Below are 12,869 nucleotides of genomic sequence, written 5' to 3' on the forward strand. Positions count from 1 at the left end.
AATTTTTACCTGACTTGCGTTCATTCTTTACCTCCCCCACTAATAATCCTTCCACCAGCCTGTTCACTGGCTAAAACTAACCCCTCTCGTTAGGCTTGCTACCTACGCTAAATAAACTCCTCTCAAGTACATTTAAAGAGCTTTGCACCTTTTTGACCTGATTCTGCCACAGTAAATGTTGGAGGAGTTCCACTGACACTGCACTGTCCATACATGTAACAATAAACTTGAACTAAAAAAAAATCACCCTCCGTTCCCAAGAACGTCCATTTTGTTAACTTACATGGATCCAGCCCAAAGTGATGAGGCCATGTTCATTCTGAATAGTAAACAGCTCCTCTTCATTCTCCGTGTCACAGTAATCTGGTCCCCCAGATTGTTTAGGAATTATCACATGAGTAATTGTAAACTCATCATGCATCTGCAAACAAAATTTTAAAACAAAAAGCATCAATATTAAAAATGCCTTCTTAAGGTACTTTAACATCGTAAATCCAAGTTACAACTGTTCGTTTTTTTTTATTAGAGGCAAGTTTAAGTCTAAGACCTGGAAATTAACTTAAGTTTATTACATCAACTTCACAATCCCTGACAAATAACATTCCTGAAAGGTGCCAAGGCGCTCACTGGCCCATGAATTTGTGTGTTGCCTCAATCAATGAAAGCCATTTGTGGCCATGTACTGTGGGTGCAGGAGATCCCAGTCTGTATTCTGCAGCTCATCCAGAGAATGGTAATAAGGGCGCAGCTTGGGAGTGAGAGCTGGTCCCAGGAATCACTGCCCCTACCTTGGAGTCCTTCATGGAAGAAGTGGAGGAAAGATGGACTTGATGAACAGAGGAGAGTGGGCCCAGAGAGATAAGGCAGTCAGGCCCAAAGACATGCATTGCAAATGCATGGCGACCTCAGAAAAGTGATGAAGGGTGTAAGAAATGACACAAAGAAGAAATAATGGGCTTGTATCCATTAAAAAAAAATTCACCAATGATTTTTGCCAGATTAAAGAGTTTGTGATTTACGTGGAGGACAGCTCCCCTTTACATGCAGGGTTACGAACCAGTGCACTGACCAATAATCATAACCAAGTCCTGGAAGGTACAATCTTTAGAAAAATCAACAGTGAAACGCATGCCCTCTTCACTCTGCTACCATTGGGAGAAAGGTCCAGGAGCCTGAGGTCAAGCACTCAATGGCACAAGGAGAGCTTCTTCCCTCTGCCATCAGATTTCAGAATGAACAATGGAGTACAGTCACTACCTCACTTTGTCTTTTTCTTGCATTATTTTTATTTATTTTGAAATGTGGTTTAATATAAATGTCTGCACTGTGACGCTGCCACAAAACAAATTCCGTGTCGTGTTCATGACAATAAATTCTGATTCAGGTCAGAGTAAATAAAACAGCAGAACTTGTTCTGAATTGAGCTGGGGCCATTCATCAGGATGTAGCTTAATGGGACCAATGAGCTACGTAACTCATCAAGTGCTCTGCATCAAAGTCGTGGCTGATCTTCTACCTCACTATCATTTTCCTGTAACACCCTTCATATTCAGAAATTTATCTGTTTTGAATGAACTCCTTTCCCCATTTTCTGCCAACAACCTACCATTATGACTCCCTGCTCCACTCTTCCCTTCACTCCCTGTCCCCTGCCGCTTTTCCCTGCAGCTGTCAGAGGTACAACACCTGTACCTACCTGCACCTCCTCCCTGGTCCCCAGAAAACCTCTTCCAGGTCAGCTAAAGATTCATGTGGAGCATATACAGCCTTGTCTCCTGCATGTAGTGTTCTCGAGATTGATGAGACTAAGTACAGATTACTGCTTAGTGGAATTCCTGCACTCTGTCCATAATGTCCATTTCGAGCTCCCAGTTCCATGCCATTCCAAATCCCCTTCCCATTTCCTCAATAACCTGTCTGTCCTTGGCCAGAATGAGGCTAAATTCAAACTATAAGAACCATACCTCACATCCTGTTTAAAACAAAATTATAGGAACAGTGAACTTGTCAACTTCAGGTAATCTGCACTTCCTTGACATCCATCTCTCTCCTTCTGATCTCCCACCTGGTCCCATTTTCCCATCGCCCACAACTACATTTATTGGGTCTCCTGTCCCTTCCCTAAACTAGTTCCATCTGCTCAACATCTCTCACTCCCCCCCCCCTTATCTGATTCCACTGCTCATCTTCCTCCCTCAACACCTTCCACCTGTTGCGTCTGCATGCCACCTTCCAACATCTGCCGCCTTTCGGGTCCGCACGCCACCTTCCAATATCTGCCGCCTGATGCATCTGCACGCCACCTTCCAGCCTGTCCTTACCTCACCCCACCTTGCTCCATCTGCTGCCTGTTGTGTCTACATGCCACCTAGCAGCCCCTGCCATTGCCTCCCTTGCCCTTGACCCCTCCCCACAACCACTCTCTCCTGTCTCTACCCATAACCCACCAGTTGCTGTCTCCCAGCTCTGCCCCCCCCCCCCCCCTCCAGCTCTATCTGCCCATTCCTGGTTCCACCTACCACCCCCTTCCTGTTCATCTATATATACTAACCATCTCCCCTCTACGCTCCCAGACCTGATGTAGGGGTCTTGACCCAATCATTAACTAGCTATTTGCCTACACGAATGCTGGTCAGCCCGCTGCCTTCCTCCAGAAGCTTTTTTTGTTTTTGAGTCAAGAACTGCAAGCTGCCCAGGTCGTGCTGGAAGGTGAACAAGTGAAAGTGGAGGGAGACCAAAGGTGATGAGTAAATGCCAACATCCACAGTCCCCATTGTAACCTCTGAAGAGTTGGGGGCTGTAGCTGGTGAGACTTCCCCTGAGCACAAGGGCAGTGCCAGAAATAATACCAACTCCCCAGTGTGCAAAGTCACACAACAATTACAATTTTGACAAGGAGATAGGTGGGGCAGAAAAAGCTGGTAGACAGGAAAAATTTAATGTTCAATAGCCTGCCAAATCACTCATGTGGACTGCAATTCCAGCTTCAATTTAGTTTTTAATTTAGACATACCAGGTAACAGACCCTTCCAGCCAACAAGCCCATGCTGTCCAATTAACCTATACAACCTTCTTTGAAGGTTGGAAGGAATCTGGAGGACCCAGAGAAAACACAAGCAGACATGGGGAAAACGCACCAACGCCTTACAGACAGCGCTGGATTTGAACCCCGGTCGATGCGCTCACTGCAAACTTTGGGGACCTGTTCTTTGTAGTATGGAAGTTTTGGTCAGCTCCATTAGCATACGTGAATCCATCATCAGAAGGCTGTTTCTGCTGCTAAAGGAGAAGAAGCCTTCCCCAACATACAGATGGTGGAAGCTCTGACCGAAGCAAGACCCAACACAGTGGGCAATTGTTCAAGGGGCTTGCAGGACGTCACAGAATTTATGTCAATCTTTGCATTGAACCTGCCAGCGACATCCTCATCAGCACAGGAATAAGCCCTTCAGCCCATCAAGTCAAGGAGATCCCTGTGCAACAGGACGAACATGTAATGAGAATCAATGGCAGCCCAGTGGAACAGCTAGTAGGATCACTGCCTTATAGCACCAGAGACCACAATTCAATCCTCTCTGTGGAGTTGGCACAATCTCAATATGACTACATCCTCCTATATCCCAAAGACATCCAGGCTGGAAGGTCACTGAGTACCTTGGGCGGGAAGAATTGGTGAGAAAGTGGGGAGAATAAAAGGATTAATATAGGATTATTGCAAATGGGTGGTTGATGGTAAAGGACGTACTTTCATTCTCTCCCCCCCCCCTCCCACTTCCCCCCTTCTCAGATTCTAAAGCACTGTTGATAATAATAACCATTACTCCAAAACAACGTGTGACCCTGGAGGATTGAGGAGTCGAAATCACTAGGGGTATGCAAAAGAGACAGCCAAACCTATGAAAGGTCAGGGAACTGAGAACTTTGTGGAGCTGGAAAAGGAGATGACACTGGGGCAGGGGAGCCACAATCAGACTAAAGGGGGGGGGGGGGGGGGAACAAGTTTACAGAGGCCACTCCTAACATTTCTTTAACGTTCTCAGCAGGTAAATCGAATCTGTGAAACAAACTGGAGTCAAAAGATCATCAGGGAACTGTGGAAAAACAGCACTAGAAGATTCCAGAATAAAAGAGGGACGTGCAGACATATTGAGGGCTTTCTTTTGAAGCCTTACCAGTTTCCCACTAAGGATTCCACAGGTTTCTATTCCTCGTGCTGTATTGGCATCAGCCTGCATCAAAAATCTTTGGCAAAGATTCTTTGGAAGGACCACGCGCTGAAGCCCATCGACAATTGGGCCTGCAACACATTAGGTTGTGATTAGTTGTGTACATGCTGTAAAACAATCATTTCCAATGGTACACCAAGCACCTGAGCAGGTTCAGCAGTGAACTTGCCAGTATGGCATGGATTGAATTGCATTAAAGCTGGTATGTTGCAGTTTTTTTCCCCCATACTAAGGTTTTACAACAATGAAATCAACTATTTGGCTAAAATGGCCCGTGCAATACAAAAATGAAGCAGGAACAACACGGGCAGGTGTTTTTGTGCGATGAAACACTGCTCCTGAGAGTTCACCCAGAGTATCACTTACAAAACATTTAGCTTCAATTTTCATCAATAATCAAACTCGTGTCAACTCTGCCACCAGAATGGAAAAAGCAAGACACGATGCACATTTCTTTATCTGCAACTGGGTCATCAGAAGTAAAGCACAGAGTCAGTCCTATGGTGTTAAATCTAGCATTTGCAACATATTGGGAATGGAGAAAGAGGTCATTCAACTCCTCCATCTCATTTGGCGCCTTTACTGCAGATTTGGGTGGGGGGATGGGTTGTGAGGCAACTTTGTTCACATCTCTCCCCTCTTCCCTTCATACACTTCCTGTGGATGGACACGAGCTGATAATTTTCCCTGCACTGGCCCTATTGCTTAATAGCTTTGCTGTTATCCCCTCAAGATTAGACAAAGATGAATTGGGTCCAGCAATATAGTGATGTGAAGATGTTGATTCATAAAAGAAATATAAATTGACTTCAGCCATGTACATTTTATTGCAGGGGATCCAGAGGTCCAAACAGAAATGGGAGGTAGATTTAAATATTACTGATGAACAAAACTGGGCAGAGTTACGCGAGATAGTGTGACAAAAACAATAAAATGTTAGATACAGGTCAGTTCAATATAATGTTCTACATCAATTACATCTTTATGCTGCGGAAATTAAATAAATTGAAGTCAGATTGTGAACAGGAGATGGGTACTTCTTTTTTTTTTAAACTTGGTCCTGTCCTGAAGTGAGACTTTTTGGAAAAACTTGTGAACTTTTTTAGAACAGGTTAAAGGAATTAAATTTCCACAAAATTCAATGTTATTTTTACTAGGTAATATTGTAGGGATAAGGCCGAAATTGAAATAAACTATATATTAAAAAGAATTTGTAAAGATTGCATTAGCGGTAACGTGGAAATCGGACTCTCGACCAGGTTTGCAGCTGTGTCCCCTTGAGAAGATCACTTATAATTTAAGAAATAAATATGATGTACTTTTGAAAATTTCACGCCCATATTTACAAATTGTGGTAGTTAATTTATAGATATTTTCCCTAAACTTTGAGAACCTCGTTAACCTCCTTGGAAGAATTAAACAATGTTAAATGGTTAGAACCATGTGGTGGACAACATCTTCTTGGCAATCAGGTTTCTTTAATTTCTTTTCATATCATTATTTCTTTCTTTGGGGATTATTTTGCTAAAATAAATAATAAAATTGGGCAAATGAGTTTAGATGGGCCTTTTCTTGCTCAGTTGTTGAAACCTCAGTGCACAAATTAATAACCACATGCAAAGAGTGTTCAATTCAAGCCAGATTCAAACAGCGAGGGGGAAAAAAAGGTCAGTCAGTCAGTCAGTCACTTGGCCCTTTGGGTCCGCTCTTCTTTTCAGCATGTCCATGGCTAATCCTATAACTCAGTAATGCATTCCAGCTCTCTCACTCTCTCTCTTTTGCAGCAAGACATCTATCCTTTTTAAGCACGACCACCTCAGCCCTCTGTGGGAGCAAATTACATAAGCTCGTCATCCAGTGAGTGATGACGCTTCTCCTCATCCCGGTCCCAAATCTCTTACACCCATTCACAGGGCAATATTACCATCTCCCATCCAGACGATCCAGTACTTTGAGCATTTGTTATATTTCAGTGGCAGCCTTTCTCATTCTTCCAAAGCTGAGTGAATGCAGACCCTCTCTTCATGCAGCTCTCCCATCTCACCTCCCTTCCTCACTACTCACTTGCTACATTTTTTGCGAGGACACTTGGATCTTCTCTCCTATTAGATGACTCTTTTGATTCCTCATGATCTTCCCACCTCTTTTACCTCAAGTCTTACTGAATAGTTTAAAAGGGTGGGGGGGGGGAGGGGTGAAAGCATTTAGCCATATCAAAACAAGAAGCCAAGTAGAAGCTTGGCCTGATTGATGGATACAAGGCTGGAAAATGCAGCAAAAAACAAAAACATGATCCATTTGAAAAATCACAGAAGGTATAGAAGGGTCAACTTCTGCTCCAATACTCCTGCACACTTACGATTCAGGGTGCTCTGTGGCTTGAGGGACCTGTCCACTAGGGGGCACCATCCTTGTTGGGCATCACCTGGCAACCGTGCGGCAGGGAGAACTGAAGGCTCGGCATTTCCATAGGCAGCAGCAATACACATCAGCGTCCCATCGGCACTCTGCTCCAACCCCTGCAGCTTTACCCCTTTCTGCTTCTCTTTCACCAAGTCCTGCCTCTTAAGCTGCTCCTCAAAGATATGAAACTGCTGGACTTCCAACTGTTGCTTATGAATTCGAGCCACACGCAATCTTTCCTCCTCAATCAACTTATTTTGCTGCTCTTTTTCCAAATCATCTTCTCTAGCTTTGGTCTGTGAAAGCAAGCAAACAATTAGAGGTGCGGTCCAACATGGGCGGTACACTTGGCTAGTGGTTAGCGCAAAGCCTTTACAGCGGCAGTTCTCACCGTGTCTCCGGTTCCTCCCACCATTCGAAACGTGCTGGCGATGTAGGTTAATTGGGCGTAATTGGGCAGAACGGCGCATGGGCCAAAATGGCCTGTTACCAAGCTGTATGTCTAAATTTAACGGTGCAGTGCTGCATATATGGACGGCTATTGGACCAGGATAAATGCATAGGAGTCCTGGAACCTATTCCCGCAGAAGCTAACCTAAGACAATTTCTCCATACCAGACAACCTCTGTTCAATGCACAAACGCCCTAGAGAAACTCAGCAAGTCACTTCAACCTTTTGGGTCTGAGCTCTTCATCAAACGTAGGTTACATAGCTTTGCCACAGAAGGAACGCTGCGTAGCTTGCTGAATTTCTCCAGCACCTTGGTGCATTGAACTACAATCACAGCGTCTGCAGGCTTTCTTGTTTAACTCTGAAGATATCTGTGCTTGTTGTCAATGAATTCAGAGGTGCTATAGTGAAAAAGTGCATCAAGAGCAAGTTGTAGCCCGAAGTACAATTTAAAATGCATGCAAATCTGTCTCATTTTGGTATCTGGCGTACAAGTCTACTCCTGATTTTTGAGGGTTTCGAGACTCAACTTGTACGCTGAAATATACGGTAACAATATACAAATGTGTGAAGATATTTTATCCAGTAATTATTCTTCAAAAAAAAAAGGAAAATAGTTCACTATTGGGTTTCATTTTTTTCCCCAAATGATATTCGAACATCCACATTGTATTTGACCTTTGACATGAAGTTGAGAGGTTGGAAGAATCTCTTCTGTATGGTCTTGTGGCTGTTTAATATGTGATAGCCTGGAAGATTAAAATGCAACAGAGTGGTTTATTGTGCCAAGGTGATACAACTTCTGGTGTGGGTTAGCTGATAGCAATAAATTAGCTTAATTAGAATCCATAAGCACTCAGTGCCGTTGAACTAGCATTAGAGGTGATAATCTATGAATCTTGTTGGATAATATCTAACCCAGCTTTCACGCTACAGTCAGCTGCTGAGCCTGCTGGCCTGGTCGAGGTGCTGTAATTAAAAACAGTGTCATGACGCCAGAGAGAACTGTGGCTCTGCCAGTCTACACAACTCAAAACAGGATAGAACCAAAACATCTGAAGAGCGTTCAATGTCCCCATGAGGTTTTAATCCACTTGTTAATTTCAGTGACAGCCTTTCTCATGCTTCCAAAGTCTAGTGAATGCAGACGCTCATCGATCCAATCCCACCTCACCTGCCTTCCTTGCTACACACTTGCTAAATTTTTTGCAAGGACACTTAGATCTTTTCTGTACTTCACTCATTTGCAATTTCTTTCCTATTAGATGATTCTTTTGATTCCTCTCGCCCTTTTCCCACCCCGAGTCTTACTGAATAGGGAAACAATACAAAAAGCTGTGGCCACTATTTTCTAATGGAATAAAGAATAATAAACACACAAATTGGTACTCAGATGAGGCCAAAGATGGATGGGACAGAATAAGATAGAATCCTTCGGTGCAGTTGGGTGTGTTTTTCTGAGATTGGGGTTGAAACAAGGAGTGGGAGGGAGCAATAATGCCCTCCACCCAGACTATACACTGGATCTGGGGTTGTTTGGTTACCAGCACTGTGCCATTAAAATGGAGCGTACTTCAATCCCTCAGCACTAATCTTGAGGAACAGAAAGCAAAGAACTTTCAGAAACAATTGGTCATTTAGAATAAATGTCCTTGGCTTAAAACACCAGAATGGTTGATGGTCCTGACCCTAGACATTCCCCTCCGTAGCTCTGCACTTATAGAGGAAAACAAAACCCACGGTCATTGGAAAGCAGCAGTTTTAAATCAGCAAGTCCATGCCACGCTGCTAAAATGCTCTGCAATGCACCTCTACACAAAATATTATTTGAAGGGATCTTCCTCCACTTAATTATTTGGAATATTTTAAACCAGACAAAGGAAATTTTTGAGAGACTATCAGCTCAGCATCACCACAACCTTAAACTCCTCAATACTGACTGTATCTCAGAGGCACGTCATTAGTTGCAGGGAGGCTTTGGGACATCCTGAGATTATGGAAGGGCTGTGGATAAGGGAGGGGGAAGGGAAGATGGGGAAGCATAGCACCCACCCCCTCACCACTCCCCAGTTCATCATTCAAAACAAACATGCAAAAAGGTTCCATTATTGTCACATTTAGAATGTAGCATACATTAAATTCTTTAACTTTTGTCTAGGTGATGTAATGAAGCCCACCCACTTCTCATCCAAAATATTGTTAAGCTGCATTTCTCTGTCCTTCCAAAGCCAGCAAATTTAAAATCCTGCAGACGCACTGATGAAAGATGGCATAACAAAGCAAAGTTTACATTTTCTTTAAATGATGCAAGAGTTTTCCCAGCGGAGAGCAATGGGGAAAAATACAGTCCCATGCATTGTAGACCTACTTTTCTCTTCATAACATCACCTCCCACATGCTTCAAGGAATGCAAATGTGCACAGCCAGTGAAATGCTCCTAATGCAAGGCAGTAACTCCAAATCCCACTAAAGGCAATTCAGAGACAACCAGTTTGGCATTTGAGGGATAGAGATTGGCGGGAAAACCTATGGAGTTTGAGTGTAATGCAACAAATCAAATGACTGTGAGTGGGTCTGCAGAGGTAGATTCAAGCCTGTGGACAGGTGCGGTTAAAAGGAGAATAACAAATGCCCACAAAATCGTCAGTAACCAGCAAAGGCACTGGGAGCACCAGCAATGTGGCAGTAACCCCAATCCCAACCAGAGTTGGTCACAAAGGGATAGAGAACCTCTCAGGGGGATAAATCCCCCCCCAGTATCCAGCACCTATAGGGATTGGTAGATGCAGTTAAGTGAATTTTTCTGTTGATTGATGAATTATCCGCTAGGAAGCACCAATTTTAAACTTTCATATTTTTACCTATTTATTTTCCGTGATTTTTTTTGCTTGACAGGGATTTTACTGTACTCTATGGAAAAAAAAAGTAAAACTCACTGCATTTACCTGAGCAATCACATATCGCTTGTATTCAGCATCATATTTTGCAATGAGTTGTGCCTTCAACTCCTCTGCCCTTGGAAATGCAACTTCTTTTAATTTCTTGGATTGAACAGAAAATAATTAATCATATTTCTTTCCTTATAAAGCAGGTTAAAGAATAATTTCTTCAATAAGACCAGCTGGTTGGCAACGGCAAGGCAGGCAGAAGTTGGCCTTCTTGTCCCAGGTTCAGTCCTGATCTCTGGTGCTCTCACCACAGTGTTTTTGCACGCTCAGCCTGCAACCGAGTTTTCACCACTGGATTCCTCCCGCATCCCAAAGATGGGCCAGGGGATTTATTGGTGGAAAACTGACCCAGTGGCAAAGGAGGAATTGATGGGCACATGAGAGAGAATACGTTACTGACATGCAAGGGGGGGAAAGGGGGCATAAGGACTTTTCCGCTGGAGGGCAGTATGGGACTGGCTTTAATTCTGGGTCATATTAAGTAGGATGAGCAAGCCCTGAAAGCAAGCAGATGACCTCACACCGAACCAGGGTCAGCTTAACTGCCGTATGGTCGTGCATGGCTTCCTAAACAACTGGATCATCCAGCCAGTTCATGCACTAATCGACATGAGGCAAATATCTGAGCAAGAACAGTCAAGTCATCCGGTGGAGGCCTTGACACAAGGATGAACCAATTGGAGAGAATTAAGTATCTACCATCACAAGAGGCAAACAAACACCAGACTTTGGCTACAAGACACAAAAGAACAACTTTCTTGTTTCAGCTCAAGAGAGGGAAAGGCAGACCATTTGTTCATCAATACACAACCTTTAAATAGAAATTTAAAGGAGGCAATATAGTTAACATACAGGTCAACACAGTTAGCACAACACTATCACAGCACCAGCTACCCAGGTTTGAATCTGACACTGTCTGTAAGGAGCTTGTATGTTCTCCCTGTGTCTGCGTGGATTTTCTCTGGGTGCTCTGGCTCCCTTCTACCTTTCAAAACGCACAGGGGTTGTAGGTTAATTGGGATATTAGCAGCATGCACTCATGGACTGGAAGGGGCTGTTACCATACTTTATGTCTAAATTTAAATTTAAAGATGTTCCAGTATTTATAGCAAATGAAATATTCTGAAGAGTGGTCATTGCTGTAATATTGGAAATAATGCCGCCAATTTAATCACAGGGAGCTCCAAAAGCTCCAGTGGCATTAATTCAATCCTGACCACCGCTGCTGTCTGCATAGAATTTGCACGGTTTTCCCTGCAGCTGTGTGGGATTCTCCCACGTCCTTCAATTTCCTCCCAATCCCAAGGGTGGTGCCGTGTGATTGACTGGCGAAATTACCCCGAGCCTACAGTGTGAGGGCAGCAGAAGAACCAGAAGGGGCTGAATGGTTTGTGAGGGTAAAGATGTTACAGGGGAATGGGTCTCATGGGATTTCCCCGAGAGCCAATATGGATTCAGTGGCATAATGGCGTCATTTTGTAATATAAAACAAAAAATCAACATGAAAATATACATTTTTCTTTTTCAAGGGGAAAATAGGACTTTTTTTTTAAAACAACATGCCTGTCAGTGTTACCACATAGCAGCAGTGAAGACCTTAAACCAAAGTTCTCAGAATGAAACTTGAAATTTTCTCACCCAGAAGTGGAAGTCCGTGGTCTCAGATGCCTTATAAAGATCCAACACAGGAAACTAATTTCTTAATAGATTCATTAGATCAGTGCTGGATTTCAGATCATCCAAGACTGGATGCTAAGTTGTGCAGTCATGTGAGCCACCTTCCCTGAGTTACCAGAGTGGAATTAAAAGCACATGTGGCATTAACAGGAAATGGAAATGGACTGTAGAGTATTGGTGATCATAAAATACTGCGCTGGCATCGAATGATCTGTGCAGAAATGGTTTGAGTATTTTAAATGAAAAGTAAATAACCTCGTGCTTTGCTGGAAGTCAGCGTTATAATGGACCTTCCCACACAATTGTCCACTGAGTAAGTCATTTCAATAGATCAAGAGATACAGGCTAGAACAGTGGCACAGATACAATCATCATATTACTGATGGACAGGCATACAGCACGTACTTTCAGAATATCCTGCTTTTCTGGAATTGCACAAGTTTGATAATCCCGATGCTTTGGCAGTTTCTCAACAAACAATCTTTAAAAAAGAACAAGATAACATGTTGTCACCAAGTGAACATCCACTTTTCATTGTGCATTAAACAGGGTCGGGGTTATTGTGCAATTCTCCCTCATCACTGTTCTAGAACCATAGCTTGCATGAAAATTAAGAGCGAATAAAATTCTCCTTACGTTATAAACTTGTTATATAGGACGAAAGCATTTTCAAGGTTTCCTTCTTCCAAGTAGACAGATGCCATTTGGACCATCTCCGCTCCAGATCTAAAGTAACGACGGGGGGTAATGACCTCACTGATTTCGATGTTGCAGCCCATCTTGGTGAGGACCCTTACTCGCTCTTGGGGAGACAGGGTAACGTCTGTGTGAGTGGGGGGAGCGGCCATTCTCTTCTGTGGAACGATCACATTCTTTTAGTTGGGGTGGGGGGGGGGAAACAAAAGTTTACCTAAAAATTTGTTTGGAAATCCAAAATAGTTAAACATTTTAATCCTTGCCCTTTCACGAGTAATTTGATTAAATAATTCATTCACTCAACATCCACACTAAAAGCATACAAGAGATTTTAAACACTTTTCTCATTAAATCCTATGCATTCGCCTCCCATCCCTCCTTCATGCTCCTCAGCCGATGTGGTTCCGTTCATTATTACCGTACTTCAACTGTTGATAGGACAGCGAGTCAAATCATAGGCTGGTCAAC

General features: G+C 43.3%; 1 protein-coding gene across 3 annotated transcripts in view; it reads right to left on the reverse strand.

Annotated features, from left to right (window-relative positions):
* stambpl1 (STAM binding protein-like 1) overlaps positions 1–12,869 on the reverse strand; it is a 61,829-nt gene that overhangs the window by 6,151 nt on the left and 42,809 nt on the right. For all 3 annotated transcript variants that reach the window (XM_069900621.1, XM_069900623.1, XM_069900622.1), the window contains exons 3-8: positions 12,342–12,559; positions 12,111–12,186; positions 10,026–10,121; positions 6,586–6,925; positions 4,173–4,297; positions 284–421 (exon numbers count right to left, since the gene is read on the reverse strand). In XM_069900621.1, the coding sequence (XP_069756722.1) occupies positions 284–421; positions 4,173–4,297; positions 6,586–6,925; positions 10,026–10,121; positions 12,111–12,186; positions 12,342–12,559 (993 nt within the window). The remainder of the gene's footprint in view (positions 1–283; positions 422–4,172; positions 4,298–6,585; positions 6,926–10,025; positions 10,122–12,110; positions 12,187–12,341; positions 12,560–12,869) is intronic.

Source organism: Narcine bancroftii, chromosome 10 (assembly GCF_036971445.1).
Source record: "Narcine bancroftii isolate sNarBan1 chromosome 10, sNarBan1.hap1, whole genome shotgun sequence".
In the NCBI taxonomy this organism is placed as follows: Eukaryota; Metazoa; Chordata; class Chondrichthyes; order Torpediniformes; family Narcinidae; genus Narcine; species Narcine bancroftii.